The sequence below is a fragment of the Rosa chinensis genome, chromosome 5 (assembly GCF_002994745.2).
Source record: "Rosa chinensis cultivar Old Blush chromosome 5, RchiOBHm-V2, whole genome shotgun sequence".
Lineage (NCBI taxonomy): Eukaryota > Viridiplantae > Streptophyta > Magnoliopsida > Rosales > Rosaceae > Rosa > Rosa chinensis.
The window spans coordinates 18,991,383-19,017,579 of record NC_037092.1 but is presented as its reverse complement, the minus strand read 5'-3'; the positions used below and the strand labels follow the sequence as shown (position 1 = coordinate 19,017,579).

At 36.9% G+C, this 26,197-nt stretch overlaps 4 protein-coding genes across 7 annotated transcripts; 1 reads left to right on the top strand and 3 right to left on the bottom strand.

Annotated features, from left to right (window-relative positions):
- Positions 1-4,932: 4,932 nt before the first annotated feature.
- LOC112202796 (G-type lectin S-receptor-like serine/threonine-protein kinase CES101) lies at positions 4,933-9,405 on the bottom strand. Its single transcript, XM_040505350.1, has 5 exons — positions 6,759-9,405; positions 6,159-6,361; positions 5,445-6,010; positions 5,160-5,318; positions 4,933-5,074 (listed from the first exon to the last, which is right to left on the bottom strand). The coding sequence occupies exons 1-3, from the start codon at positions 7,507-7,509 to the stop codon at positions 5,927-5,929; spliced, it is 1,038 nt and encodes a 345-aa protein (XP_040361284.1). The 5' UTR covers positions 7,510-9,405; the 3' UTR covers positions 4,933-5,074; positions 5,160-5,318; positions 5,445-5,926.
- LOC112203352 ((S)-2-hydroxy-acid oxidase GLO1-like) lies at positions 5,041-25,345 on the top strand. Its single transcript, XM_024344334.2, has 12 exons — positions 5,041-5,103; positions 20,333-20,436; positions 22,657-22,795; positions 22,893-22,983; positions 23,690-23,773; positions 23,937-24,047; positions 24,126-24,220; positions 24,417-24,483; positions 24,583-24,645; positions 24,735-24,804; positions 24,912-25,012; positions 25,223-25,345. The coding sequence occupies exons 5-12, from the start codon at positions 23,738-23,740 to the stop codon at positions 25,343-25,345; spliced, it is 666 nt and encodes a 221-aa protein (XP_024200102.2). The 5' UTR covers positions 5,041-5,103; positions 20,333-20,436; positions 22,657-22,795; positions 22,893-22,983; positions 23,690-23,737.
- Positions 9,539-13,509, bottom strand: LOC112203353 (G-type lectin S-receptor-like serine/threonine-protein kinase CES101). 4 transcript variants are annotated; one of them, XR_005799067.1, is made up of 8 exons: positions 11,766-13,509; positions 11,554-11,667; positions 11,268-11,470; positions 10,972-11,182; positions 10,629-10,866; positions 10,506-10,522; positions 10,249-10,399; positions 10,016-10,157 (listed from the first exon to the last, which is right to left on the bottom strand). XR_005799067.1 is itself a non-coding variant. In XM_024343805.2 (7 exons), exons 1-7 carry the CDS (start codon positions 12,928-12,930, stop codon positions 9,852-9,854), a joined length of 2,388 nt encoding a protein of 795 aa, XP_024199573.1. In that variant the 5' UTR covers positions 12,931-13,506; the 3' UTR covers positions 9,539-9,851. The 4 variants fall into 4 exon arrangements, 2 of the variants coding, with proteins under 2 accessions (XP_024199573.1, XP_024199574.1); XM_024343805.2 differs by lacking the exon at positions 10,506-10,522 and having other exon boundaries at positions 9,539-10,157; positions 11,766-13,506; XM_024343806.2 differs by lacking the exon at positions 10,506-10,522 and having other exon boundaries at positions 9,539-10,157; positions 11,554-11,658; positions 11,766-13,504.
- LOC121048835 (G-type lectin S-receptor-like serine/threonine-protein kinase CES101) lies at positions 13,962-15,570 on the bottom strand. Its single transcript, XM_040505351.1, has 5 exons — positions 15,438-15,570; positions 15,194-15,348; positions 14,876-15,113; positions 14,614-14,749; positions 13,962-14,506 (listed from the first exon to the last, which is right to left on the bottom strand). The coding sequence occupies exons 2-5, from the start codon at positions 15,243-15,245 to the stop codon at positions 14,285-14,287; spliced, it is 648 nt and encodes a 215-aa protein (XP_040361285.1). The 5' UTR covers positions 15,246-15,348; positions 15,438-15,570; the 3' UTR covers positions 13,962-14,284.
- Positions 25,346-26,197: the final 852 nt, after the last annotated feature.

The window sequence follows — 26,197 nt, the reverse complement described above, 5'->3', positions numbered from 1 at the left end:
ATATGATAAATATAATTATGAAAAAATAATAAATAGATAATCATACATATAATAAAAATAACTTTTTTACATAAGTACCCCTCATACATATACTATGAAAACCACATTAATTTAGAAGGGTAAACAAGTAAAATTAGAGATTAGAGGTAATAAAGGAATTAGGATCGAAATCTCTTAGATATTATCTTCTTCTATTTTCCTTTTTTTCTTTTTTTTTCCTCTCAGCTTGTCGAGTTGCGTTGTCTTGTCTTATGAGTTTGGTACAAAGTTGAATCTTCCGTTTCATATATGTTCTATGTTATATAAAACAAAAATACTGCCAATAGAAATAGGGGCAAAAAAATTTCACCCCTATTTCTTTTTGTCAAAATTTTGAAATTTGGTGTAATTCCCTCTCAAATTTTAATCAATTATTTACCAAAAAAAAAAAAAAGGAGATGAAATTACATTTCATCCCCAATTAAATTTTGGGACAAATATTTTTTGTCCCCAATTGAAATTTATTTGTCTCTAATAGCATTGAGTGGAGAATTTTGAAACACAAAACTTTTAGGGACAAAATCAAAAAATTTGTCCCTAATTATGTGTTTGGGGGACGAAAAATTAGTCCGTCCCAAAAATTTTTGTCCCTAAATGGGTTTTCTCTAGTAGTGTATCAACATCCTCTCTTCATCATGAAGGCAAAATCCAAAAAGCTGAACAAGGTTTGTGTGTTGAAGTTCATATATGAGGATTAATTCATTCTTGAACTCTGACACGCCCTGCCTTGAAGATTTTGAAAGCTTCTTCACAGCTACTTCTTCTCCAGTCACTAGTTTTCCCTGAATTAACAGTAAAACTTTAGACCCTCCTAAATGAAATTTCTAGCTACGACACTGCCGGCCTCTCTTGCCTCACCCTAGGACCTCGCTCAACGACTAGAGATCGCGCCTTTGCTAGACCCAACGAAGAGGATTAGATCCGTTCCCGTTGCTTTCTGTGCTCAAACTCATACGGTCTCTCTATTTTATTTAGCGGGAATTTTCTGTATACTACTAAGCTACTACTATTAATCATCGATTTCTTAAAATTAAAAAATAACTACTGAAAAAAAAAAATGGAGAGAGAGAGATCTATGCACTAAATCTGCTTCCAAAAATCATTAACAGAAAAAGAAAATTGGATACAAAGAAAAAGAAAAGTGATTAATGTTGGAAATTAATCTTATCTCTGAATAACTTAACTTTCTTACCAACCTAACCGCTCTGCTAGGGTTTTATCGTTGGCCTCTCATCTTCAACAAATTTCCCAAATATATGGCTCTTGCCACAATTTTTCCTTCCTCCAGCGTGTCCTGTGTTGTTCTTGGGCGCTCTGCTGAATGCTATTCTTTGTTTTTCCTCCTCCTTATGTTCGATGTTTGCGGCTTTGATGGGGGACTATTAGATCCGGTTTTGGATCGGACTTTGGATCCTTATGTGTTCGGTGAAGGAGGTACTGCAAATAGCAGAATCAATCCTTGGAGGTGGAGAGGGTTTCTGGGCGTGGAGACTCTGATGCGTCTCGACGGATTCCGTCCGGGTTGTTTTGGCCTGGTTGGTTTTGGAGACGAGGGCAGCAATCTGGTAATGGTGAAGGATGGTGATCTGGCTCGATTTGCTTTCTTTGGTGATGCTCGCGACTGGGGTGGGAATTAGCTTGGTCGTGGTAGTCTAGTAGTGGCTTTATGTAGAAGCTTTGCGGTGTGGCAAGTCAGAGGTGGTGGTGGTCTGGACGCTAGGGTATCCTCATCAATTGGCGCCATCTGGGCCGTGTTAGGCCAGAACTATAACCCCAACATTTGGCTCGATGTGGAGTTGGTTGCCCTTATGTTGTTGGCTGCCCTTGTGTTGCGGGGTTGCTAGAGTAGGGTATTTTGGGCCCGCCGTGGTGAATCTTCTTGTGAACTTGTTGCTGCTGAAGCATCCAAAAAGACTGAGATTGCAGGCATGGAGGACTCGGAGCATGAAGAAGCATCACCTTCCATTCCCGCAATTGTTTAATTTCTATTTTAGGTCGCAAAAATTAGATACTCTGAGGGTCATTTTTACTTACTTGCTTCGGAGATTCTAGATTTTTGTTTGGAATAATGGTGCGTGGATTTTCTAAAGGGTGGGTGTACTGGGGGTATCCTGGGTATCCTGGGTCTTTCCTGGGTCTTATTCTTGAATTTAGAATAGGTTTTAGGGTTCTCTAATGAACGATTCTTTCTGTCAACCCTATAGGGGTGTTTCGTTTTTGTATTGCTTGCTGAATCTATATAATGAGCTGACCTCTTTTCATCAAAAAAAAAAAAAAAAGGTGATTAATTAATGAAATATAAGAAGCCTCCTTCCTCAACAAAAATGACTAATTATGTGAAACCTTACGCATGAACTATTAGAGGGAACCATAGTTTTAAGAAATTAAAAATAGTTAAAAATAACATTCAAGTGAGGATTGATTAAAGAGTTTTTCTATTGGAACCTTCAAATTTACTCACTTGACCTCTATGCTTTTTACACCTCCCTATCAAATTTTTAAATACTAAATTTACTCATTAAACCTCACTAAAGTTCCCCAAATAACCTCACTCATATAATTTACAAACAAACTAAGATCTTTATAATAAAAAACTTTAGTCGTTTCAATGATTTAATTACTCTATAAATCTTAATTACATCTTCATTCCTTAATCAGATCTCTTATCCAATAAAAAAAAATCAAACACAAAGTATTGAGTTTTAAAAATTAATAAAAATAAAATAACATGAAATATTATGTGATTTTTTTTATTTACTTTTTCTTTTTTAGCTGTGAAAAAAAAAAGATTAATAATTTTTTCTTAATGTTTCTCTGTACCTCATGATTAATTATTTAAATATTTATTTATTTATTTTTATTTGCTAGCTCTGTTTTTTTTCTTTTTCTTTCTGCAAATATAATGGATAGATATAGATTTAGGTCATAATACAATTTATTTTGTTCTCCCTGACCAATATGAGTTCAATATGCATATCATACATTTTTATCTTAATCATAGTTTTATTTCTTATTAAATATATATGAATGCTTTAATGAGTATATAGTGAAATTGGAAAATGAAAATAGATAGGGAAAATAATAAAGAATGCAATCTAATATTATTGAATTGGAAAATCTAGAGAAAATAAATATAATAATTTTTTTGGTATAATTATTGTCCTTAATAGTTATTTTATAGTAGGTTATATATGTCATTTAATAATTCATAATATAGTGAGGTCAAGTGAGCAGATTTGGAGGTCCCAATAGAAACTCTCTTGATTAAATCACAAAGTCATAGAAAAATACCTATCAGCGGCAACTGCAACAATCGGAGTGATAGTATGATTTTGCCAAGAGGAACCGAGTGCTGGGAGAACACGAGGTTGGAGACTTGGCGTGATCGAATTGAAATGCTCATCAGTGCGCACAGGTTAATTGACCTTAAAGGTACAATTAATTAAGAATCTAGTTATTAGGTGATGGAACCTGCACATACGTTAAATTAAGGAAAGGCGTGTAAAAGAAACTTTTGTTAGTCAATCAGAGTTATGATGAAAGTGTAACCCGGTAGTCCCGGGTTTCCGTGTTCACTTTTTCCGTTTAACGCGTTCAATACCCTTTCGAAGAAATTGAGAAAAAGGTTGAAGAAATTAGGCTCAAAAATTGGGAAAATGTTTATGTACTCAAATTTGAGCCATACTAATACTATTTATCCAAACATATTATAAGATTGTCCACTTATGTAATAAATTTCATATATTTTGCCCTAATACACAACTAAGTTTTTTTTAATTATTATTGTTTTTTGTTTATTTTTGGGATAATTTTGCTCTCTCTCTTTTTCTCACTTCAAGAGATAGAAGTCATCAGAGACTTCGCCGGACTCCCGTCACCGGTCGCAGGACTTAACAGGAAATCTTGTCGGAGGTCTCCAAAGAGGTCTTTGAAGATCTCATAGGTCACCAGAGACTTTTATTGACCCATAATAAAACCTAATAAACTTTTATTGCCCCCCAATAACATTTTTACTGGGGGGCAATAAAAGTTTAGATTTGCCACTTTGCCGGAACCTCGCTAGAGGTCGCTGGAGGCTTTTATTGCCCTCAATAAAACCAAATAAAAATTTTATTAGTGGGAGGAGGGCCAATAAAAGCTATTATGTTGTTATTGTCTGCTAATAATTTTTTTTATTAATGATCAATAATGAGTGAAAATGAAGATGTTATGCCCCCCAAAATAGAAATTTTGAGAGGCGATAAAATACTCAACTGCGATAAAACCAAGGTTATATAGCTACTTTAGCTTTAACACTATGACCAAAAAGGTAAATCCCACTAGCAGAAAGTAGACAATAATAAACAAGCCAAATTTAAGACCTCTCAGAAGCAAAAAGTAATTAGGAGGAGCACCTAGTTCGCACTAAAATACTAATTATATAGTACCAAAATAGATATTGCAAACGACCAGGATTTAAGCAATCCAAACAGGCCCACCCAAAGCATTTGTCCACTTAAGCTATTCCTGATTTCCTGCTGCTGCCGTTGGTCATAGTTAAGAGACCATTACTAGCTCATGTTTCAAGAGATACAAGACATTTCAATTGAATAGCCAACCATCAAAATTACTGCTGCTGGACTTGCCGTACCTGAGCACTGCTATACATACCGTAGCCATTAGCCTGACCACAATAATTTCAGAAGCTACATGCACAACACAAATATAGTATCTTCAACTAACGTCCAGTGAATTCTGAAATGGACAAACCATATTCAGGGATTCGATTTCTGGTCCCGTACCACCTCCCATACCACTGGTCATGACCGCTGTTCTTTCTATACAAAATGCTCGCTTTGTAGGTGCTGGTGGTGCCATGGTTTCGTTCGTCAATGCCTGTATCACTTCTAACATGGTCGGCCGATCCTCTCCATTTTCCTCAACGCATAGTAGACCAACATGGACACATCTTAGAAATTGATCCCTATTACATGAATCGCCTAATGTTGGGATCCATTAGTTCTAGCCATGTACCTTCGTTCCATAATCTCCATGCCTGCAAGGATATTCATACAAAATTATCAGGTACTGATCCAACACCTTGTACTTTATCAAAACTTGGATTTGTTTGACATACATACATATCCTACTATATTGTGCACATGATCATCATTGTAGAAGCTATTGCTTTTCCTCCCACTTATGATCTCAATTCTCAAGCAGTAATACTCCAAAACTGTAGACATCAGTTTTTATAGAAAAAAATTTCCTCATTGGCATACTCCAGAGGCATGTAACCACTGCAACAAACCAAAACATCAAAAAGTTAATTATAACTTATTAATGATCTATAAACTTTCAAGCTTAGCTACCAAAATAAAACTAATTAAACATGTGATAATTAAGAATAAATATTGTTCACTTACTGGGTTCCCACAATCCTACTAGCTAGAATTTGCTTCCATTTCATTATGCGTGAAGATTTTTGCCGGACCAAAGTTGGAAATTTTTGGATTCATATTGTCATCAAGTAGGACATTACTAGCTTTTAAATCTCTATGAATCACCCTCAATCTTGAGTATTTGTGCAAGTAAATTAATCCTTGAGCAACTCCTTCAATTATATTAAAACGCTTCTTCCGGTCAAGTAACATGCCTCTTGTTGAATCTGTCCAACATAGGGAGTTGATTAAAACTTAAAGAAGAAAACATATGAACATGCATTTCTGGCTAAGAACAAATGAAACCAACTACCAGCTAAGTTTAGATTTGCCAACCAAATAAGAAGTAGTCCAAACTTTTGTTTGGCATGTACTCATATATCAACATCCTCTCTTCACCATGAAGGCAAAATCCGAAAAGCTGAACAAGGTTTGTGTGTTGAAGTTCATGATATATGAGGATTAATTCATTCTTGAACTCTGACACGCCTTGCCCTGAAGATTTTGAAAGCTTCTTCACAGCTATTTCTTCTCCCAGTCACCAGTTTTCCCTGAATTAACAGTAAAACTTTAGATCATCAGACCAACTATTATATTTCTGCTTTAGATGTGTAGGTAATAAAGAAGAAACCTATTATATTTTTCAGCTACTAACAAAAATAGAAATACACTTCATTATTTAAACCATTACTTAATTACCTTGTAAACCGGTCCAAAGCCCTCCTGTCCCAGTTTGTTTTCTTCAGAGAAGTTGCATGTGGCAGCCAATACAGATGCATAGCTAAATACACTTAAATCCTGCCCCATCTTTCCGTCAATTTGAAGTCCATCCACAGCAGTTGGTCTATTAGATCTCATGAAGCTAAGTAGTTCTTTCTGAAAAATCTTCGTCCTGTTCTTACCTATACAATTAGATTAGTATTGAAACTTTAGAATTTCAATTTGTTGCAACAACTGTCAAAGATAATGTGATCAAACTCAATCGGAAAGGGATATATTTTCCTCTGAATCGGAAAGGGATTGGCATTGTTGGGGCCATGTCACAATATTATCCAATAATCTCAGTCATCGAAGTCTTAAATAAGAATTATATATCCTTGCTAATTGTTTAACGTACCATTTGATTATGACCATGATTGTTTCAGTTATTCAGTATTTACATTCTCATGTATAGATTGTCATGGTTAGTCTAGTTCAGAACTTCAAATGACTAATATATGATTCTCCAGTAAGGTTGATTCTTTGTAAGAACAATTCTTGAAATATATATTGGACAGATAAAATTACAAGTAGACTTACCCTTTTTGCGAGATGATGATGATGTTCTTATCATTGGTGGTCTTGTCATAACTACAAAACCAGTTGTAGTAGCCGAACCAGTAAGGTCTTCAGAGAAGGGACAATCTACACTCCAAAATCGGCATCCAGTCTGATTATCAAATAGAAAGTCATATCCAATGCAATCACAATCTTGCCAACATGTAGCCTGACAATCTGTACTACTACTGCTGTAATTTTTATCTGAAGCAAAATTAAGCCAGTACGGGCATCTTGAACTAGACAAGGAGGAAGTACTTGGTTTGAAGGAACCATTTTTTTCCTCAAAATTATTGCTAAACTCAAACCCTGTTGTACAGTCTGGTGTCCGGTCCCTTCTCTGGCACCCTCCCTCAGTGTTATACGCACCACACATGTCTGCTTCTACAATACCGACTTGGTCATCATTATCATAAAGTCTCCCCTGAAATCTTAGGATCCATTCTGGTTCATTAGTTTGATCCTCTAGAGCAGCGTAAGTGAGGTAGTCTTCATACTCATTTGAAACCATGCTGAAGTTGTACCTCTGCCTTTGATAAGGCAAAATGAACTCAAAACTATTGCTTGTAAATTTTCCACTTCTCCAATAAACCACCCCACGTCTTCTAAGCTCCAATTGGTGTCCATTTGGGTCCCAATCAAGGTTGAAAATTCCCATCTCTGGGTTGGTGTGAGTTTTCCATGATGTAATTGACCAAATTTTGCCAGTCTTATGGTTCACCCCTAATTTCATGCCTGGTAAAAATGTGTCTGCTGGATGATCAAAACTTTCCCACTACACCTGGTTAGAGTTCACTTCTTGTAGGACAAAATTACCAGAATCCAAAAGGGTAGCTACATTAACGCTAATACATTTCGAAGCCGAGTGAAGCACTATAGGGGGATCACCACCTTTTTGGGTTGTGATTTTCAATGTGTTGTTCATGTCCAAGGAAAGAACTCCCGTTGGATATGGAATAGGCATGTGTCGGTTGGCAACCCATGCTTGGTTTGGACCATTACCGTGCAGTGTAACTAGGTTGCTGGAGATGGTACCATTTGTCCAGAATTCAAAAGTGAATTTCCCAGAAGAAGAAACTAAGCTACTTGTAGAATTGTGAATGTCTCCTGATTTTAGTGAGTCCCCAGTGTTTTCAGCACCACTACAAGTTTGAGCCATGCATCTTTCCTACACATCACAGGCAAAGTGCCTCTGCAGAATCACATTACACTCATCAAATTTATTGCTTACACATCCAATATTGTAAAGAGAGAGACTAATGGACAAATGAAAGATGAAAGATTGAAACATCCAAGTGCGAATTACAGAGCTCATGTACCCGGCCTATAGGTAGCTGAAACTGCAATGAACTCATTAGCTGTTGTAGGATTTAGAGGGCGGAGAAAAGAAGGGGCTGGAGTAATTTTGAAAGGCTGAAACTTTCAAGATTTCAGGTTTCCACAAGTCCCTCAAACCCCTTCTTCCCCCATTTCAACATTGATTGAATATCAATAGCAGGTACCCTTCCTGCGCAAAAACACGTTTTTTTGTCATCTTTTTGGTGAGGGGAGAAGTTCGATTGAACGGAGTCTGAGGATTCACATGCATACTCAGTACTCCTGTCTTTTTTTTTTTTTTTGTTGAGAATACAGTACTCCTGTCTGGGTCAGGTAACTCCTTCCCAGAAAGTTCATAGTCTGTGTCTCACTAATGAAGGAAATTCTCAAATATAATAATTACAAAATAAAGAACAATGGAAAACAGAACTCTATTATTGAAGTAGAGGTTGCTGGTATTTATTGATCAGTTATCATTTCGTCAGGACTAGGGGTGGTTGGGTTGGTGGCATGGTTTGGTTGCAATTATGAACCCAATTTCAATTATCACAACGCCAAAGCGGCCAGCCCTCTTGGATCTAGTGAGTGTGCAACTCGGTCGATAGGACTCTGGGAAAGCATACCAACATGGATGCATCTTCATTGTCAATCTCTAGTACATACCACATTAATCTCCTATTGTTGAATCCATTTGTCCTAGCTCTCCACCTTGTTTCCATAACCCCTACGCCTGAAATGAACAACTGGACAATGATTCAGGATCAGAATCTCACAATAAAATGTACAGACCAAATTCTAAGCGTAATTCAAAATCGTTAGACCATGTAGCAGATATTATTTCTCGTACAAAATAGGTGTGTCCGGGTTGGCAATCCATGCATATGACTTTTATTATCATCCCACCTTATAGCTAAGTAGCTGAAGTTGGAATTAACCTCATATACCCAATAGGCCAAAATGAACTTCCCTGTAGCAGAAACAAAAGAACCTGAAGAATCTGAGTGTCACCTAGCTTGAGTGTATCCTTTGCAGCATAACAAGTCCACATCCATGAAAAACTGAGCAAAAATATCAAGAAAGTCAACTGGTTCTGTTAGTCTGAGTGAAACGCTGGACTGAACAAAGTCTGTAACATTAGCTTGAGTGGGTTGAAGCCTAATACTGATAAACATCGTGTTTCCTTCTCTGCTCGCATTCAGAATAAACAACAATTCAAGAAAGCTGAGTATAAGAAAAGAGGATACATGGAATATTGCAAAGAACTGCTGGTGCTACAATAAGCAGTCACCATTCATGCGCAGGAATGAGGGTAGCTCCATGTCAAAATCCATAAATAAGTTATTGAAAAGGAAATTGAACAACTTTTACTTTTAAAAATGAAAAACAGAGCAGCAAGCCCTCAAGGCATCTCATAATCACGACACTAGTGCTGCTGAAAATGTTAATGACAGGAAACTTGTACACATCATGTACATCAAGTATCAAAACAACTGTGATTCTTAGTGTGTACTAATTACCTATTACATACAAACTACAATCCAGAGGAGATATGTGTTAATGTATAAGAAACATTTGTACAGGGGAACACAAACCACAAAGAAGTCCTCAGTAGTTCCCACTCTGCCAGGACAACTAGGGGGTTTATCCACCTACTGCCACAGGCACATATGCAGTTCCAGCTAGTAACTTTTGTAAACAAACTACAATCACATTCATGTAAGTATAATTTTGACACACACCAAACATATGTTAACGCCTTCATCGCCCAATAACAAAGGAGTTTGACAAGTCATTTGACGAAATTTCTGATCTGTTTCCACTTCCATCAACTTCAGCCACACGTCTTACTGGGAAAAATGCTGGTTTTGTTGGTGTAGGTAATGGCAAGCTTTCATTTGTCAACAGTGATATGGCATCTGACATGGTTGGCCGATGTTCTGCATCTTCTTCCACGCATAATAGACCAACATGTATGCATCTTAGCAGTTGATCTCTATTACATGAATCGCTTAGCCTTGGATCCATTAAATCTAGTCCTGCACCTTCTTTCCATAACTCCCATGTCTGAAAGAAGATTGATTTCTCTAAATTATCAAAAATTCACACATCAAAGGAAAAAGAAATTCGTTACAACTGAGAGAATTGCATGACATACATATCCTACTAAATTGAGCGAGCGATGAGCATTGTGGAAGCTGTTGTTTCTCCTACCACTTATGATTTCAAGCATCAACACTCCAAAACTAAAGACATCAGATTTGCCAGAAAAAATTCCCTCCATAGCATACTCAGGAGACATGTAACCACTGTCCATATGAAAAAGAAACTATTTTTAGTGCAGACACAAAAATGTCTGATTAGCAACCAAAACTGAAAGAAACAGTAGAAATATGTTGCTAATGTATGACTTACTATGTGCCAACAATCCACTGTCCATATGAAAAAGAAACTATTTTTAGTGCAGACACAAAAATGTCTGATTAGCAACCAAAACTGAAAGAAACAGTAGAAATATGTAGCTAATGTATGACTTACTATGTGCCAACAATCCGATTAGTATTTGCTTCAACTTCATTAACCGTGAAAATCCTTGCCAAACCAAAATCAGAAATTTTGGGATTCATATCTTCATCAAGTAGTATGTTACTAGCTTTAAGATCTCTATGGATTACTTTCAATCTTGAGTATTTGTGCAAGTAAATCAATCCTTGAGCAATTCCTTCAATTATATTGAAACGCTTCTTCCAATCTAGTAGCATGCCTCTGGTTGAATCTGACCAATATATACAGAGTTCTTCGTTAACAGGACAAAATCTATGCATTTTCACCACTGAAACTCAGATGAAACAAGTACTTAGATGAAAACACAGCTAATTACCAAATAAGATGTAGTCTAAACTTTTGTTTGACAGATACTCGTATATTAACATCCTCTCTACACCATGAATGCAATATCCCAAGAGCTGAACAAGGTTAGTGTGTTGGAGTTCAGATATGAGTATCAATTCATTTTTAAACTCCAATGTTCCCTGCACCGAACCTCTTGAAAGCCTCTTTATAGCTACTTCTCGCCCCTCTGACAATTTTCCCTGAATTGATGATCCGTAATAAGCCATATGATCAGTTTCATTCAACACGTAATTAGAAAATTACTTCTCAATACCTCAAACTTACCTTATAAACAGGTCCAAAGCCCCCCTCTCCTAGCTTGTTTTGTAAGGAGAAGCAGTCTGTGGCAGCCATGATAGATTCATAGCTAAATGCTCTTAAATCATGTCCCATCGATCCATCATTCTGAATCCCGTGGACATCAGTTGATATATCAGATCCCCTTAAGTCAAGCAGGTCCTTCTCATCAATCTTTGCTTTGTTCTTCCCTATTTAGAACAATATAGAAAATTATTTTGTTGTTCAAATCTGGGAAATTATCTCTAAAAGTTCATTATGTTTAAGAACTTACCAAAAAGGGAGAGTTTTCTTCTTCTTAATAGACAGCAGATGATGCAAACCGCCATTAAAAATACAGAAGTGCCAATAGTAGCGCCAATCCATATCCACTTATGCGCTGCATAGGCTAACAATTAGCTATATATTGAGTTACAATATACCAGCTATAGTTTTGAGTTTTGACAAACATGCTCATTATAAACAAGCTAAGGATGAGTAACTTACAGCTGCTGTCTGACTTTGTTGTTAAAAAATATACAACACTTGAACTATAACCTGCGCTGTCTGCAATGAATTTCAAGTTTCCAGTCCAATACCGGCATCCAGTCTGATTAACAAACAGAAAGATGAATCCACGACAGTTACAATCTGCCCAACAAGCAGCCTTACAATCACTAATAGTGAGACTTGTATTTGGATCACTTGTTGATGTTGCAGTAGAGCCACTAGAATCCGTTGGATTGAAGTAACCATTTTCTTGCTCAAATACATCACCATAACGCCTACACTTAGTTGGCTGGTCCCAAATCTGGCATCCTCCATCTGTGTTATACCCATAACAGGAATCTGCTTTTGCAATATCAATTGATTCATCAAAGTCTTGTAGTCGCCCTATTGTGGTTAGCATCCATTCTGATACAGCATTTTCATCTAAAGCAGTGTAACTGAAATAGTCTTCATTCTTCTTTGAAACAACGCTAAAACTAAACCTCTTCTGCTTAATATTTTCAAAATTCCCATCTCGAAACACTCCACTACTCCAATACACCACCCCACGCCGCTTAATTTTCAATTCGTGTCCATCAGGGTCCCATTCAAGAGTGAAAGGTCCTGGCACTGCACTTTTCTCAGTTAACCAGCACGAAAGTGACCAATTATGCCCATTACTACGGTTAACCCCTAATTTCATACCTGGCAGAAGCACATCCCCAGGATAATCAAAACCCTGCCACAAATCCCTCTTCACCGATCCATCATCACTCACTTCTTGCAGCACAAAATTCCCATCATCCATAAGAGTAGCCACAGCATCACCACTGATAGTCTCCGAATCAGCAGAGTAAAGCACCACAGCATCCCCATCTCTGTCAGTAATCTTCAATGTGTAGTTCCTGTCCAATGTAAGAACTCCAAAAGGGTACAAAATGGGTGTTTCTCTGTTTGCAACCCACGCATAGTTATGACTCGCATTCCACTTTATAACTAAGTAACTCAAGTTTGCCTCATGCTCATAAACACGAAAATTCAAAGTGAACTTCCCATTTGCAGAAACTAACAAGCTTGAAGAATTTAGACTTTCACCTGGTTTCAGTGTGTTTGTTGCACCATCACAAATACTCCACAAGCTCCACATAAACACTAAGCAAATCAAATCGACACCGCCAGCCATAAATGCTAAATCACCAAAACCACAGAGTACTCCTCCAAAATCCAAATGATAAAATCTATGCTGAAAATTTTTCTTGCTGCGCTGTACTGTACAGCCAAAAAAGCAAAATATTCTAGAGACCCTTTTTTGTGCTGGAATAATTGAAGAGAATTTAACACTCAAAACCAATGTCTCCCCATAAAGTAAATGGTCAACTGTAGCCAGCGGGACACAGCATCACAGGAATTAAAGTTTTTTGCTTTAATTAATCAGATTTTTGTTTGATTGATAGAGAGGGGAGTGACAAGCATGTAGCTTTTTTCCACTAACAGCTATTTTGAGCATTAAAGAAATGACCTTTCATTCTCAGTGAGGACTTTCAGCAAACACCTTCAACCCAATTCACCCACCTTTCTCGCAAAGACCATAAAACCCAATTGACCAAAAGCTGAAAGATGGTAAAAAAATTCAACCTGAAATCAAATAGAGAACTTGGGTGGACGTCAAACCTATGATTTCTCTTCTTCAAGACTTGAACTTTGGGTTGTTGGTACTTGGTAGTGAGGAGCGGCTATCGTTGTCTTTGGTCTCTGGCAATCTTCACAATTTAGGAACTCTTACGTTTTGGGGTTTTTGACGCATAGTTAAAATAGTTGGTACAATAAGGAATGGTATCAGATCTCATTCATTACAAGCCGCCAAAAGAAAAGAAAAAAAAAACAGGAAAGAGAAAGGGAGTCATCTGGTCCCAATAGCATCATTACCCAAACCCAACCGACTTGAAAGCCGTCAATGGCGTTGGTACACAAAAATCAACCTTGGAATAATGGCCATGGCGATAGCAGAAAATCTCACATGATGCAAGCATTGTGAAGAAGTCAACTTCAAACGGATCTTGTAATCAAGAAAGTCTAGTTCAAGACCGAGGTGCTTAAACAATAAGTTATTCTGATTTTAGCTTTCATAACAACTCTGTTGTTAACTTATGAAAGCTGTTTCTCACTAATTTTTATAAATCATCCTAAAATGATTGAAACTTTCATAGAACGTCGTAAAGTGGTTGAACTTTTTTCATTTAAATGCTCCAGATTAGACATATATTACAGTAACCCCTTGTAATACACATAATTACCTATTACATAATGTTACAAGTATAATACAGAGGAGATATATTGTTGTATAATACAGAGGAGATATATTGTTGTATCCCCTTAGCTGATTGAGTAAAAACTCAACCAGGAGGGATTAGCTGGCTAGCCACCTTCTTCCACAGCACATTGAGCGCCTTCACCGTCCTACAATAAGGGAGTCGGACAAACCATTTTCTGATATCTTTCAGAGTCGTTTCCTCTTATATTTACTCCAGCCGAAATCCTTACTGGAAAAGATGCTGGTCTTGTTGGTATAGGTAAAGGCAAAAGCTTTCATTTGTCAGCATAGATATAGCATCTGACATGGTTGGCCGAAGTTCTGCATCTTCTTCGACGCATGGCAGACCAACATGGATGCATCTTAAAAATTGATTTTCAACACACGAATCAGTTAGAGTTGCGTCCATCAATTCTAGTCCTGCATCTTCTTGCCATAACTCCCATGCCTGAGACAAGATTGTATCCATTTAGGATACATAACTTATTTACATTCACATGAAAAATAAAAAAACAAAAATTATACTTGTATAACTGAGAGAATTGCATGACATACATATCCTACTAAATTGGGCGCACGATGAGCAGTGTGGAAGCTGTTGTTTTTCCTACCACTTATGATTTCAAGCATCAACACTCCAAAACTAAAAATATTCAATTTTTTCAGAAAAAAAAATTCCCTGCATAGCATACTTAGGAGACGTGTAGCCACCGTACCAAATGAAAAAGAACCTTTTATTAGAACATACATACATCAATGCTTGATTTGAAACAAACTGAAAGACAAAATAGGAATATGTTGCTTATATAAGACTTACAATGTCCCAACAACTCGTCTAGTAATTGCTTGAACTTCATGCCGTGTGAACATCCTTGCCGTACCAAAATCAGAAATTTTGGGGTACATATTTTCATCAAGTAGTATGTTACTAGCTTTAAGATCTCTATGAATTACTTTTGATCTTGAGTGTTTGTGCAAGTAAAGCAATCCTTGAGCGATTCCTTCGATTATATTGAAACGCTTCTTCCAATCTTGTAGCATGCATCTGCTAGAATCTGGCCAATACATACAGAGAGTGGTTATGTCTTTTCATAACTAAAAATCAAATGAAACAAATAAGTGAGGGTCTGGTTACCAAATGAAATGTAGTCCAGACTTTTGTTTGGCATATACTCGTATATCAGCATCCTCTCTTCACCATAAATGCAATATCCAAAAAGCTGAACAAGCTTGTACCGAACCTCTTGACAGCGTCTTTACAGCTATTTCTTGACCTGTCGGCATTGATCCCTGAATTGATGATCCATAATAAGCCACATGATGATCAATTTCCCTTAACTAATTAGAAAATTACTTCTCATTATCCAAAATATATGTACCTTATAAACAGGTCCAAAGCCCCCTTCTCCGAGCTTGTTTTCTGCAGAGAAATTGTCTGTAGCAGGCTAGCAGCCATGACAGAGTCATAGCTAAATACTCTTAAATCACCTCTCATTGATCCATTATTTGGAGGCCCTACTTAGAGTAATATAGAACATAAAAAGATTTCATTTGTCAAATCTCTGAAAACATGTCTGAAAATTCATTATGTTTGAAAAGTTACCTGGAGGGGCAGGATCTCTGCTTAATAGATAGCTGAGGATGCAAAGCACCATTACCAATAGACCAGCAGCACCAATTCATATCCACTTATGTGCTGTATAGGCTAACAATTGAAACATAAGTTGAGTTTTAATACACTAGCGTCTGGAGAGAGTCCTGATTTCAATAAGCTAGTATATGAGTTACAATTAACTAGCTATAGATGTGTGAAACATGTAAGTTTACTGATCATGATTTCTGTTTCTTCTATTTATCTTAAGATTCATCATTGCTTGTTCTTTACTTTTTGTGGAAGCCAAAATTCTTATTTGTTGTTGGTGCGCGCATGTTCTCATTTAATTGAAGGATGTGAAGTCATGTTATATGGAAAATTTGTTGAACAATTATCATTAGCTCATGAGCAAGAATGCTTACAGCGGCTGCTGGCTGATTTTGTTGTTAAAAAATAAACAACACTCGAACAGTAACCTGCTTTTGCTGGAATGAACTTTAACTTTCCATTCCAAAATCAACATCCAGTCCGATTAGCTAGCTAACAGAAAAATGAATCCAAGACAGTCACAATCTGCCCAACAAGCAGCCTTACAATCACTAATGCTGAGGCTTGTATTTGAATCACTCGTTGATGTTGCATTAGAGCCACTAGAATCTGTTGGATAAAAGTAACCATTGTCTTGCTCAAATACATCACCAAAACGCATGCACTGAGTTGGCTGGTCCCAAATCTGGCACCCTCTGTCTGTGTCATATCCATAACAGTAATCTGCTTTTGCAATATCAAATGATTCATCAAAGTCATATGGTCTCCCAACTGTGGTTAGCAGCCACTCTGGTATAGCACCTTGATCTACTGGCGTGCAAGTGAAATAGTCTTCATTCTAATTTGAAACAATGCTAAAATTGTACCTCTTCTGCTTAAGAAACTCAAAACTTCCATCTCTGAAGAATCCACTACTCCAATTAACTACCCCTCGTAGCCTAATTTTTATTTCAAGTCTATCAGGATCCCAATCAAGAGTGAAAGCTCCTGGCATTGCACTTTTTTCAGTTAACCGTGACGAAAGTGACCAAATGTGGCCACTACTATGGTCAACCCCTAGTTTCATGCCTGGCAGAAGTACATCACCTGGATAATCAAAACTTTGCCACAGAACCATCTTGTCCGATCCAACAGAGCTCACCTCTTGTAGCCAAAATTTCCAGAATCCAAATGTGTAGCCACAACGCTACTACTGGTGATTTCTGATGCATTGTAGAGCTCCACTGGATCACCGTTTTCATGTGTAATTTTCAATGTGTTGTTCATGTCTAACATAAGAATTCCGAAAGCGTATAAAACAGGAGTATATCTATTGGCAACCCAAGCATAATTATGACTTGCATTCCACTTTATAACTAGATAGCTCAGGTTTGCATCGCGATCATATACATGGAAACGTACTCAAAGTGAACTTCCCATTTTCAGAAACTAAGGAGCTTGAAGAATCGAGAGTGTCACCCGGTTTCAGTGTGTTCATTGCAGCATTACAAGTACTCAACAAGCTCCATAAAAAGAGAAAGGGAATCAAGTTGAGATGGCAAGCCATGAATGAACCACAGGGTTTCTCCAAATGATAATTTTAGCTGAAATTTTTCTGTTGTGGCTAGCTCAAAAGCAAACAATGGGAAAAAAGTAAAGGTCATCTGCAGGCCAGCCAACAAAACTTCAGAAAATTGATGTTTACTCAATCTTATTTCTCTGTTTAATTGGTCGCATTCCTATCCTTAGTTATGAGTGCACAAGGTCATGACATTTGTGGCTAAACCATTTCCAGTAAAAGGCTGCTCTGCAATCTCCATGTTGGACGTCAATCTCAATTATAAACCACATGCATAACAAATCGAAGGTTCACACAGTATTTGGGCACATTCCCTTATTTCTCTTTCCTTTTCTTTTTTCCATTTCGAGGAAATCCAATCATAAAATCACAATTATACTATGGGTTTTTTACTTCAACAGTGTCTGAACTCTTTGAGGACTTTTGAAATGATATCTGAACTCATTTTTTAGTATCAACGTCGTACCTGCAGTCGAATTCCGTCACAGAACAGTTAACAATGACCACGTGCCCAGCACGTGAGGTACAAAATAAGGGTAAAAATGGCATTTCCCACTTCCTTTAGTTCTTCACGGGGTTTTTTTTTACTTCAACAGTGTCTGAACTCTTCGAGGACTTTTGAAATGATACCTGAACTTTCAAAGTTATCAATGTGATACCTGGACTCATTTTTTAGTATCAACGTCGTACCTGCGGTCGATTTCCGTCACAGAATTGTTAACTATGACCACGTGCCCAGCACGTGAGGCAGTTAATGAGGTTAAAAGACTAATTTACCCTCAAAAGTATTGTTTTTTATTTTTTTTGCTTTCTTTCTTTTTTTCTTTCTTGTTTTTCTTTTTTGACGTCTTCTTCCCTCTTATTTGTCCCCTCCGATTGGAAGCCATGGCCACAAATCAGATCTCACCTTCTCTCTCAACCACCCAACCCTTTCCAAGCACTACCTGACTACAACCACATTGAACTCAGCTAGATCGATATGGTTACCTTGCAAAAATTCAAGCTCCTCACCACTCAATGCCCAGTCGTCGCCTGAAGCCCCACGCGTATCCCATCCGCCAGCCCCGTCATCCACCTCCGCAGCCGTAAAACCCTCAGATTGTTCCTCACCCGCCCCGACTGCCGCCGATTGCCTCACCGGAGTACCTGGTTCGATGCTCCCACTAAGTACTGATATTACAGCCGCAAATAACCAAAGGCCGGTTCTTTTTTGGACAAATTGATTAGAAGCTGGAATCAATGAAATGATCATTACCCCATTGTTTGATAAATCATATACAGATAGATATAGTTATACACAGACATGCAGTCGTGGAAAAATCAGTTTTGGGTTTTCTCCCATCATCACCATCCTTCGCCTTTTCGCCGCTATTGAGAGAGAGAAAGAGAGTTGCAGAGAGAGAAAGAGAGAGACTCTCAGTCTCCTTCACTTTTGCAGATTTTGATTCAATTACAAAGACACAGATTATTTTTGAAATTCATGAACTTATGCTGTGATATTAGTTGCGGTGAGGAAGCTGAGTGCCACGATGGCGTGGCCCGCTTATATCATATCTCCGGCAAGCTGCACAAAAAGGTCTGGATTGCCGCCGGCCATATTCTCTCTCTCTCTCTCTGATCCCTCTGTCTGAAATCTCAGGTAAATTCCAAGTCTCAGATCTGGAGGCCAAGAGTCGTGAAACCGTCTACACCGCTCTGGCCTACAATAAATTCAGAGAAGCAAAATCGTCGAGCAAGTTGTGCTTGGAGAACTCCGACGAGATGGAGTCCTCGGCGGTGTCCGTCCATCAGAGAATTGGATTCAAGTTTTGCTTTGGGTTTTGCATTTTGCTAGGAAATGTCATCATCCCATCTGATTGCATTTTGCAGATGAAAAAGGAAATAGAAATGGAGAAGAAGAACTGAAGGCACGACGGGACACGTGAAGAACTAAAGGAAGTGGGAAAGGTCATTTTTACCCTTATTTTGTGCCTCATGTGCTGGGCACGTGGTCATAGTTAACGGTTCTGTGACGGTAATCGACCGCAGGTACGACGTTGATACGAAAAAATGAGTCCAGGTATCACATTGATAACTTTGAAAGTTCAAGTATCATTTCAAAAGTCCTCGAAGAGTTCAGACACTGTTGAAGTATATACTTTTGAGGGTAAATTAGTCTTTTAACCTCATTAAGTGCCTCACGTGCTGGGCACGTGGTGGTCATAGGTAACGGTTCTGTGACGGAAATCGACCGCAGGTACGACGTTGATACGAAAAAATGAGTCCAGGTATCACATTGATAACTTTGAAAGTTCAGGTATCATTTCAAAAGTCCTCGAAGAGTTCAGACACTGTTGAAGTAAAAAACCCTTAAACTATATATGAAAGATGAGTTAATTGTTCACACATGTCCATGTAACAGTAAAAAATCGATTTTGCCCTTGCTTTTTTCCCACAACTTCAGGGTGCCATTGAGCTGCTAGATGCTTCCATCGGTTTCTTCGTTCTTCTACTGGGTGTTTACTCCGGAGAAGGACAACCTACTTTGATCTGCTGAAAAAAAAAAAAAACAGAGAGAGAGGGGTACAGAGAGTGAGTGATAGAACAATTGCACCAACCAAGAGGAAGAAAGAAGAGGGAAATTCACATCACGAGACTGAAAAGAGAGAGAAGAGGGGGACGGGAAGAAGAAGAGGAGGAATCTGGGTCTTGATCTGAAGCACCTGGCTTTTTTGGATATCACTTTTCTTTTTCTTGGCAAATCTTGATCTACAGAGTGTGAGGTGCGTAGGTCCTTTTCGTTGATGTTTCGTGTTTGTGATTATCATCTAATTTCTATTTCAAGTGTAGCCGATTCGCTTCCAAAATCTGGTTGCTAAACTAAAGCAGCCGAGAGGGATGTCTATGATTTCTTCTCCTTCTTTGGCTCAATTGAAATGTTTTGTTGGTTGGTTGGTTTGGAATATTACATATTCGGTGAATGTGCATGTGCTGTCTATCTGACGTTCAAGCTAGGATTGGTATTAATTTAGAACTTTTTATTAATCAAACTTATTTAACCACTAATCATGATTGGAGTCCTTAATTCTTTTCAGCTGTTCAGATTTGCTGTCTATCAATCTGTGAACCAGAGTTTCGAATTGGATTGAGATTTGCAGAAGCCTTACAGTTTCATGAATCATTGTTGAGCTTGAACCAGGTAACTAAATGTTTGATTCTATGTGATTTGCTTTTAAATTAAATATACATATAATTGAATAGTTAGTAAACCAGTTTGACGGTATTACACATATAACGTTGGACCCCTTTATATTACTACACAGAATTCTTAAAACTTTACTCTCTACTTTTGTTTATCATTTGTCTTCTATTCAATAAGCTACAACAATGAATGAGAAAATTGGCAAATTCTGCTGTAAAGTTTGCAAATTTAGTTATACCTACAATGACAAATGAATAGATTGATTTCAATTTTATTGACTTGGTTCAGGAATTCAGTGTGAACATTGTAGCTTCATATTCAAACCTATTTCACTAGAAATATTACAGTTTCTATAAATGCACTTTTCATATCTCTTTTGATTTGATTCAAAATTTATGTTAATATTTTTTCCTGGAATAATTCATTTTGTTTAGTATAATCTCACTTCTTTTTGTTAACAAAAAACCTGTCTAACTAAAAAGACTACAGTTTCTATAACTGTACACTTTAACTTTTATTTTCATTTTTTTTTAGCCTAATCTCTTTTTTTTTTTTGTGTGCAGTATTTCAATGTGCTAATGTCATTAACTCCCTCTTGAATGTTTTATGATATTGCTTGCATTGAATCAAATAAGTTGGTATTGAATTTCTTTCACTTAGTATTGATTGACATTGATTTTCAGTACTGCTCAGAAAGAATGCTCACATATTAATAGCCGTTTCTAATGTTTTTATGTTTAGCAACTTTTGACAGTACAATGCATTATTTGATACACAGACCACTACACCTTAATGAAATTGTTAAGTTGATTCCAGTTGTACTGGCTACAATTTTTTGTTACTAACTGACATTGCGCCATGTTTTGAAGATTTGGTCTTGGGCACCACCATTGTATCTGGGGGAATATAGAATGTGTCTCTATCTTTCATGTTGAACTTTTCTTAATGAAATAGTCGAAGATCATGAGAATGCAGATGATTAATTCAATCTTCATCTCATTCTAAAATTCTCTAATTGCTGGAAAATTTAGAATCCGTCTTAAAATAATCAAACTTGGTCATGAGAGATTGCCGGTTGTCAAAGTGGCATGATGGTTAGTTTTGGGGTTGTTAGGATATGCATGTAGTTGCTTCTAAGTTGGTGTCTATGAAGTAATGAAACTGTTGCAACTAGTTTAATATTTTTAATCAGGTTGGAACTAGAGGAGTCATTCATGCGGTTTGTGAATTCTTTAGATATATTTGCAAAAATCATTCATGCTGTCAATCATTTAAAGAGAAATTATTATCGTTACTATTGTTTTAGTTTTATCTATACGTGATATTCAAATGTTTAGCTGATTTAACTGTCAAGTTACAACAAAAGAGGCTAAAGTTCTAAATTATGTTGTTGTCTAAAGCTGCAGTTTTGGGTAACAAGTGTGCTTTTATTAAATTAAATATAAAAATTTCTTCTTTAAAATATTTGCAGAATGAATTGACACAAAATTAAAGATTCATTATCACATTTCTTGACTCATTGATTATTTTTCTTACTGTTTCTTTTTTCTTATTTGTTTTTAGGCATTGAAATCTAATTAGTTGTTTGTATGTAGTTCAGCACTACTAGAATAATGTCATTAGACATCACCACTATTAAATCGGTCAGGATTGCACCTGATGTTAAAAAACATTTTAACATCAGTTTGTGAAGAAACCGATTTCTATTGTTATTGTGGACATCAGTCACCAAATAAACCGATGAGAAAAGTTTCGTACGGAAAATTTACAAAAACGCGGAGGGACTAAGTTGAAAAATTTGAGAAACGCGGGACTTAAAATTTCATTCCCCCCACACTTAGTTATTTTTCTCACACGACTTGCATTGACTTTGAGTCATTCCCAAACCCTAACTCATTTTCACCCGACCTCCTCGTCTTCCTCCTCCGCCTCTGAGCTAGCCATCTTGGGCACCTCCATTCCCTTCAACTCTCTCAAGCTCGATTGTAAGCACAATCAATCTCTCTCTCTCTCTCTCTCTCTCTCTCTCCCTCCCTCTCTCTCTCTCCCTTCACCGACGACTACTTCTCCTTGTACCCCTGCAAGCTCGAAGACTGGTCCTTGTCTCTCTCTCTCTCTCTCTCTCTCTCTCTCTTCCCTTCTTTCTGTTTCTCTTGTTCCGAATCTGAACATGCCTCTGTTGATTTCGTAATCTAACAATCTGTTTCTTCTGTAAAGCTCTAATTGTAGGCGTCGGAGAACCCCATGAGGGAAATCAAGGTCCAGAAGCTCGTCCTCAACATCTCCGTCGGCGAGAGTGGCGATCGTCTCACCAAGGCCGCCGAGGTCTTTGGAGCAACTCACCAAGGCCGCCAAGGTTTTTGTTTTTGTTTTTCTTTTGTATCTACTTTCTGATTATCTTAAATTTTGAATTTGGATTTGGATTTGATTTGCTTGCATAATCACCGGTGCAGAATGAAAAACCCCTATTAATTAGCTGTCAGTGTTCTATACTTGTCTACTCTACTCATCTTGATCGCTCAGTCTCAGACTCTCTATACGACTGTAAGTTCACTTTGTAGAGCTTATTATTTTCAATTGTGTGCATTTTTCTTACTTAGGAAAGATGATCGATGATGGTATTAGCTATGTATTGATTCATTACTGTGTTTTACAGCAAAGAGAAGCAGAAAAACCGAACTCTTGATGTCGCTCTATTTGCTTTCCATAACTTTCTTTTGTTTGCTCTGCAGTCGGTGTCTATTTGATTTGGAAACCTAATTTATTTTCGTTAGTGCTTTCATTTTGTTTCTGGTTTCAATGGCATTTTGCTCAAAACAATATTTTGTTATATATTTGCAGGTAACAACAGTAAGATTAGAAGATATCAATCTATTGATACCCCCATGTTTTTATATTCAAAGATATCAATCATCTTTATGCACTAATTTTCTCTATAAGGGCCATTCGAAAGTGGGTATCTTGATTTTGAATCATGGATTGCGATAAGCATATAAATCTCAGGATGTGTTCAAAAATTAATTGCTGCTTTCCAATCGATTTTGGTTTTGGTTTATATATATAGTGCTCGATCTATAGACATTTATGTGATGTTTGTATGCTTTTCAACAGCCAAGTGAACATGGGATTTCATATGTATTAAAGGAGGATAAGGCTATAATCATAGATTCATTGACGGGGAGTTATAAAATATCTTGCTATGTCCAGGTTTTGTGTAATTAACTAACTTATTTTCTTCTTCTTGTGCTAGAATAATTTTGGGTTCGACTAGTGGACCCGGATCTGATGAGATACATTGATGATAAAATGGCCAAGTTCTATAGATCTTCAAGAAGTAAGTTGTACATTAGATATATAAATTGGTTAGATGTATATTCAAGTTTGTTTGATGAGAAAGTGGCACAATATTCCGAAAATCATTTTAATTTCTTTCGTTTTTGGTCCGTTTCACATGACATTATGACTCATTATGATATTTCATTCTATTTGGTTTGTAGGATTCACCTCTAGTAGGAGCATCACAAACACCAGTGTCAACACTATTGAAGAAAGCTTCGGAGGATATGAATTCACCAAATGTAATGAATATTTCAAAGCACCAAAAAAAGGTAGAAATTTCTCACAGTTTTACTGATGGTATATTAATAAGTAGTGCAAATGGAGGAGGTCCTGACTATTAAGAACAGCTTGTCAGAAGGGCTGAGAGGGCTGGTTACAAGGCAATAGTCCTCACTGCTGACACTCCAAGGCTCGGGCGCAGGGACACTGATATCAAGAACAGGTGAGCGGTAATTTAAGAATATCGCGTGGAGATAAAGAATTTCATGTGATATCTACTGTTACTATGTGGCTCTTTTGGTACATGATACTGCTTCTATGTTCCATATGCAATCAAATATCATTTTAAGGTTTGATATATCTTCTTTAACTTGATTTTGCGTAATGAGGTCCTAAAGCTGTCTAATGGTTCTTCACAGGTTTACTATGCCACCAAGTTTGACATTGAAAAACTTTGAAAATTTGGATCTTGGAAAGATTGATGAGGTTGGACCCATTTACTTCTAATATCAGACCAAATAAAAGTCTCTGCAGTTACTTTTCATTTTGGCTTAGTTATTCAGCATTGTGTTAATGAAATTACAGACCAATGATTCTGGATTAGCATCATATGTTGCTGGACTATTTGCCCGCTCTCTCAGCTGGAAGGTAAGATGATTGCTTCAATATTGATAAATGACGTAGTAGCAATCTGAAGTAACAATTTGAAATATTTTATGGGTAACATGGGCTCACAGGATGTGAAATGGCTTCAGTCAATCACTACATTACCAATTCTGTTAAAGGGCGTAATTACTGCTGAGGATAGTAAGTAAACACATTACTAACTTCAACCTCCGATCCAAAATTTACTTCTGTGCTTGATGCTAATACCTTGTTACAAACTTGTCATATATGTGCTAACATTAATGCAGCAAGGTTATGCATACAAGCTGGAGCTGCAGGAATAATTGTATCCAATCATGGAGCTCGGCAACTAGATTATGTCCCTGCAACTATTATGGCTTTGGAAGAGGTACATATACGCTTCATTTATCTTTCTGATTTTTATTGATTTATTTATTGCTTACGAATGAAAGGGCAGGAGTTCCTTTATCAATTGTTTGCATTCCTGAAGTTTCAGTCATTATAAGTGCTTAGTATTTCCCTTAGTTTGATTTTCTATTAAACTTTGTTTTAAATATTAGTGTTTCATTATGACTTACATTGTTATATATATTTGTAGTGGGCGGTAAAGGATCGGAAATGGTATACCCAACAACAACTTGACGAGGTGCGCATTGAAGTAGCCGACTACTTACAGACTGCTGTAAATTCTGACCAGTTTCTTGATTTTGAGTTAGACTAGCTTTTGATTAACTTTTGTGTAGCAATTATGAACAAAAATGAATACTAATTGCTAGGCTAGCCTTGTAGTAGGTGAGTTGGGGTTTTATTTTGCCCATTTTGTAAACTGTTTAGGATGTGATTTTAGATAAAATACCCCAATATTCAAATCACTCTTACTCTTGTTAACTGTCGAAATTGCAATTTATAGCAGCAGCTACATATTCTGTGGACATCATCCTCTTTATAGAATATGATGACTAGATATAAAGTTGAAATCAGTTTTAACCATAAAAACTGATGTCCAGTAATACAGATACATCAGTTCTAAAATGAAAATCGATTAAAATATACAGACATCGATTTTTTGTCCAAAACGATATGTTACTGAGTACCAGACATCAGTTCCAACATGAAAATCGATGTTACTGAAATATATAGACATCGATTTTTTGTCGAAAACGATATGTTGCTGAGTACCAGACATCAGTTCCAAAATGGAAATTGATGTTACTAAAATATACAGACATCGATTTTTTGTCGAAAACGATATGTTACTGAGTACCAGACATCAGTTCCAAAATGGAAATCGATGTTACTAAAATATACAGACATCGATTTATTGTCGAAAACGATGTACAATAGATAATTAACATCGTTTTTTCCTTAGGCACTGATGTTAATGTAAGTAAATATATCGGTTCATACAATACTAGACTTTGTATATTGAATCTAAAATCGTGGTATATGTGGCAAATTATGCTTCAAAATCATGAACAACAAGAAATCTTTATGGGAACCAATGTCTGTAACAGTATTAGTCATCGTTTCTTAAATCAATAACGATGTTAAAATGCAAACTTGTGCTGTATAA

Bases quoted from the DNA above. Each gene is read 5' to 3' on its own strand.
- LOC112202796 (XM_040505350.1), bottom strand. From the start codon at position 7,509: ATGAAATTAGGGGTGAACCATAAGACTGGCAAAATTTGGTCAATTACA. The intron at 6,362-6,758 runs GTAAGTCTACTT...CTAATTGTATAG, and splicing joins ATCATCATCTCGCAAAAAGG to GTAAGAACAGGACGAAGATT. The intron at 6,011-6,158 runs GTAATTAAGTAA...CTGTTAATTCAG, and splicing joins GCTTTGGACCGGTTTACAAG to GGAAAACTGGTGACTGGGAG.
- LOC112203353 (XM_024343805.2), bottom strand. From the start codon at position 12,930: ATGGCTGGCGGTGTCGATTTGATTTGCTTAGTGTTTATGTGGAGCTTG. The intron at 11,668-11,765 runs GTAAGTTACTCA...GCTAATTGTTAG, and splicing joins AACAAAGTCAGACAGCAGCT to CCTATGCAGCGCATAAGTGG. The intron at 10,400-10,628 runs GTAAGTCATACA...TCATATGGACAG, and splicing joins AATCGGATTGTTGGCACATA to TGGTTACATGTCTCCTGAGT.
- LOC121048835 (XM_040505351.1), bottom strand. From the start codon at position 15,245: ATGCTGATATACGAGTATATGCCAAACAAAAGTCTGGACTACATTTCA. The intron at 14,750-14,875 runs GTAAGTCTTATA...ACGTCTCCTAAG, and splicing joins AGACGAGTTGTTGGGACATT to TATGCTATGCAGGGAATTTT. The intron at 14,507-14,613 runs GTATGTCATGCA...ATCTTGTCTCAG, and splicing joins CGCCCAATTTAGTAGGATAT to GCATGGGAGTTATGGCAAGA.
- LOC112203352 (XM_024344334.2), top strand. From the start codon at position 23,738: ATGATAAAATGGCCAAGTTCTATAGATCTTCAAGAA. The intron at 24,805-24,911 runs GTAAGTAAACAC...ACATTAATGCAG, and splicing joins CGTAATTACTGCTGAGGATA to CAAGGTTATGCATACAAGCT. The intron at 25,013-25,222 runs GTACATATACGC...ATATATTTGTAG, and splicing joins CTATTATGGCTTTGGAAGAG to TGGGCGGTAAAGGATCGGAA.